At 36.4% G+C, this 4315-nt stretch overlaps 1 protein-coding gene across 1 annotated transcript; it reads right to left on the reverse strand.

The window, feature by feature from the left end:
- Positions 1-1279: 1279 nt before the first annotated feature.
- On the reverse strand, positions 1280-3320 carry LOC143599599 (uncharacterized). Its single transcript, XM_077077510.1, has 2 exons — positions 2736-3320; positions 1280-1576 (listed from the first exon to the last, which is right to left on the reverse strand). The coding sequence occupies exons 1-2, from the start codon at positions 3318-3320 to the stop codon at positions 1280-1282; spliced, it is 882 nt and encodes a 293-aa protein (XP_076933625.1).
- Positions 3321-4315: the final 995 nt, after the last annotated feature.

The following is a 4315-nucleotide window of genomic DNA, read 5'->3' on the forward strand; positions in this document are numbered from 1 at the left end:
CACCTGGTATATATACCAAAGACAACTTCTTGTACTCTCTTTCTCCCTCACATACTCATTTTTTTATGATTATTCTGACATTGATTATGAGATTCTCACACCGGATGATTGTAACAGCCTAGCTACCGCCGCACCATAATATTGTTGACTTTGGTCGGGACATACCGTCATCGCCTCACGATTTGCTTTTGGTTACCCATGTAAAGACTTTCCAGGAGATCACCCATCTTATAAACAAAATGTTCGAAAATCGTCTATACTAGAGCTAAAATATAATATGAAAAAGAAAATCGAAAATAGGAACATTCATGGCAGACTATTGGTATGGTGTTTGCGTTGTTTATGTTTATACTTTATGCTATGTTTGTGATGAAATATTAGTATTACTTGGGATCCATTATTTATGTAAATTAATACTCGATGTGCTAAATATTTCAACACCTATACATGTGATTACCTAACGTAGTTTTACATTGAACATGTGTTCCCAATAACACGTCTCCTTTGCATGCATAAGAGGAGTGAGTAACAAATGTTGTTGATCTAAAAATAAAAAATAATGATAAAATAATAATAATAATAATATCACGCGTAGAGTTAATTATTTCACTACAGAATTAAATAGATGGGTTAATTTTGGTTTTTGTATAGACATGATTTGATCATAATTGACACTTATCTAAAAGTTTGATTTTTGCCTGAAACACGTTGTGTGAGAATAGTCGATGAATGAATGAAGGAATGGGGTGGAGTTTAGAGGGATTTATTTAGCTGGGTGGAAAACCGAATATCCGGATCAAGTCCGGGTATTGTCTCTAAAAACTATATCCAATGCATAGTGTTCGGGTTATGTATATAACCAGATATTCTAAAATCGGGTATTCTAAAAAGTCACTTCATTGCTCTTTGGGGATGGGCAACCGGCCTGCATAGAAGGCATGAACATCATCATAGATGGTCATTTACTAGTCAACGAGGTAATTTCTTGTGAAGCAGGTTCATACTTGATTATTTTCTTGGGTTCCTTTCGAAGCAAACATACGGTTGTCAAATAATTGGAATTGGGATCCGATCATTGATAGAGTGAAGAAAAGGCTAAATACGCACAAATATATTAATCAAAATGACCAAAATTGCTGCATATATCAAGATTTGAAATTTGTTAAGCGCGTGCGCACACACACGTAGAAACAATCAGTCTCAAGTTGAAAAACGGTGTTTTTGGTGTCTATTATTTATACATAAAAGAAAACACAAAAAATATCTCAGGATCTACAATCTAGCCAACTAACCCGCCTTCCCAAAGGCTGTCGCGCCTTTCACAAAACGTGATTAATCGTTTAACCGACGTCAAGTATTTTCGAGTCGTTTCATCGTTCATGACGTGGGCCACGCTGTTGGTGTGAATCTTTTCGCGGGCTGAGCGTTCGTGAATACCAACCATAGTGACACCAATGGGCCATGCTGAGTTCCCTATTGCAATTCCAATGTAATGATTCCTTGCAGCCGAGTAATCCCGCTTCATGCACCACTTCACCACTAGCATTAATGCTTCTCTAATCTCGTCGCGCAGAACCTATATATTATTCAAATTAATATATAACACAATGATAGGCCAGGTCTAGTCTCATCACGCGGAACCTACATATATTCAATTAAGTAAATAACACAATAGGTATGCATGAATAAGTTTGGTTTGGTTTTGAGCTAAAATCAAATAAAGATCCAAAATGTCAGTTTTTGGTTAATTCACTTAATTGAGTTATGTTCATTTTCGGTTTTGCCTTTTAAGCTTGAAATTTTTGGCTGAAAAAACAAAGTTAATTGTCCTAACATAATGAATTTAGGCTTAATTTTTTTATTAGTTACTTGACTTATTTACATTGGAGCTAAAATATTTGGGTTTAACTATGCATTAAACTATTTACATATGAGCTAGGGGTGCAAACGAGCCGAGCTACTCGCGAGCTACTCAAGATCGGCTCGTTAAAAAGCACGATCAAGCCGAGCTTAATCGAGCCCGAGCCTAAAATTAAGCTCGTTTGATAAACGAGCCCGAGCCCGAGCTTCACCTATCAAGCTCGAGCCAGCTCGCGAGCCTAAACGAGCCTGCTATTTATATGATTTTTAAGAATATATATTTAATGATTATTAATTAATATATATAATGTTATGAGAAAATAAATAAAAATAACTAAAATAATATATGTATTACTTTATACATAAAACTATAATAGAAAAAAGGATATAAAAATAATTATAATTATATAAAAAATAATTGATAAATAATAAACAAGACGGAGCCCGAGCCGAGCTTGAGCTTGAAAATCTACCCACGAGACGAGCTCGAGCTTTGAAAATATAGCTCGAAACAAGCCAAGCTCGAGCTCTGTGTAAGTTAAACGAGCCGAGCTCGAGCCTAGTTGAGCTCGGGCTCAGTTCGTTTGCACCCCTAATCTGAGCTAAAATATTTTAGTTACGCAGAAAGCTGAAACCTAACCAAAAGTTTGGTTTTTAAGGTTTCACGCACCCTTATAGGGGTGGGTGGGTGGGTGGGTGGGTTAGGTGAGCCTCTATTTGTTTTTTGAAAAGTAAAAGTTGTTTAAAACAACTTTTGTTTTAAACAACTTTTACTTTTCAAAAAACAAATAAACAGTTTTTAAAAGCTGACCCAAACACCACCCATGGAATCAGATTAATACGAAATTGATAATGCACACAGCATAAATACATACCATCTTCCTGCACAAGTTGAAGAGCGGATTCAAGTAGCTAACACACTGTTTATAAGTGGCTAACGTCCGCTTCCCTTCGGCCGTCCTCTTCTCCGTTTCCGTAATCTCGCCCAACTCTTTCTCCCATTCCGTCAACAACTTGTTAAAAAACACAACAATCTTATCCTCATCACAAAGCTCACAAAAATTATTATTATTATTATCCGTCTTCATACGTTTAACATCATCTTTCCGGTTCGCGATGCCGCTATCATCGAGCTCAAACAACGCAGCATGCAAAGCGTAATTCAACCGATCCAACCGGTCACCGTCACTCTCCCCAAACAAAGTAACCGGCTGTTTCAATAACCGGAGCTGGCGAATAGCCTCCTCTTTCGCTAGGTTTAGCGGCGACGACGACGGCTCTGGTTTTTGTTTGTCGGTAAAAGATGAACCGTTCGGCTGGTTCTGGTTTTGATTTTGATGGAGGCGTTTGGATTCATCTTCACGACGTCGTTTCTGTTGGATCTCTGAACGGTTGATGAACTTCCGTCCGCCGGAGAGACTTTGACGTTTCTTTAGCAGCTCTTGCTTCAGGATATCCATCTAGGGTTTGGAAGATTTGTTTTCGGTATAATATTTTTGTAAACGTGTAGCCTAATTTATAAGTATTTATAACCAAGAAAAAGCAATTCTAAAACTTAGCCGCCTCAAGATGGTTCCCATAGTGGACACCTTCTTAATTTGAATTCGAGAACACCGCTTCTCATATAGGACAAACACCCCCAAGGAATCGAAAAGTCGGTTTTCCAAATACACAAACCGATCGGTTTTCGATTTTTCAGGTTTTTTTGTTTTGGTTCAGCTAAAATTGGTTTTTTTTGTGTGTAGACATTGCAAAAAAACTCCAAAAAAATAAAAATGCATATTAGATTCAAAACACAAAAATAGGCATTTGTTATGTGGAAACAAACAAATACAAACTTGTAAGAGTATAGAGTTTAAAATTTAACAAAATTCTTAATAAAAAAACACTAAAACTTTAGTTTCAATCTTCATTATTCATCTTATTCATCTACAAAGTTTACTCCCAATTTTCATCATCTTCATAATCTTCATCACCATCAACGGTAGATGCTTTTGATGTTTTGTTTCCGGTCATAGCATCTAAAAAACACATAATTTTATTAATATGTAAATAAAAACACATATCAGTTCGGTTAGGTTTTTTTCAGTTTTTTAAAAATGGAAAACCAAACCGAAAATTCGGTTTTTCAAAAAAACAAAATATTAACCGTCGGTTAATGCTTCGGTTCGGTATTTTCGGTTCGGTTAATTCGGTTCGGTTAATTTGGTTTCGGTTCTGTTAATTTGATTTCCTGCTCACCCCTAGGCCGCCGCCTCCTCATGACGCTTTGGGCTTTTTTTTGGTGGGTAACGCTTTTGTGTTGAAGTGAGGGTGATGTTGGTCAGACTAGTTGTTGCCAACGGCTATTTAAAAAAAATGTTTATTAAAATCTACACTCTATTAAACCAAACTTATTAAATTTTTTAAAACACGACTCATTCTTTCATTTTGTACCAAAAACTAGGGGTGTGCA

This window comes from Bidens hawaiensis, unplaced genomic scaffold (assembly GCF_021521415.1).
Source record: "Bidens hawaiensis isolate Kalapana, Puna unplaced genomic scaffold, B.hawaiensis_p1.1 tig00052410_1, whole genome shotgun sequence".
NCBI classification, from domain to species: domain Eukaryota; kingdom Viridiplantae; phylum Streptophyta; class Magnoliopsida; order Asterales; family Asteraceae; genus Bidens; species Bidens hawaiensis.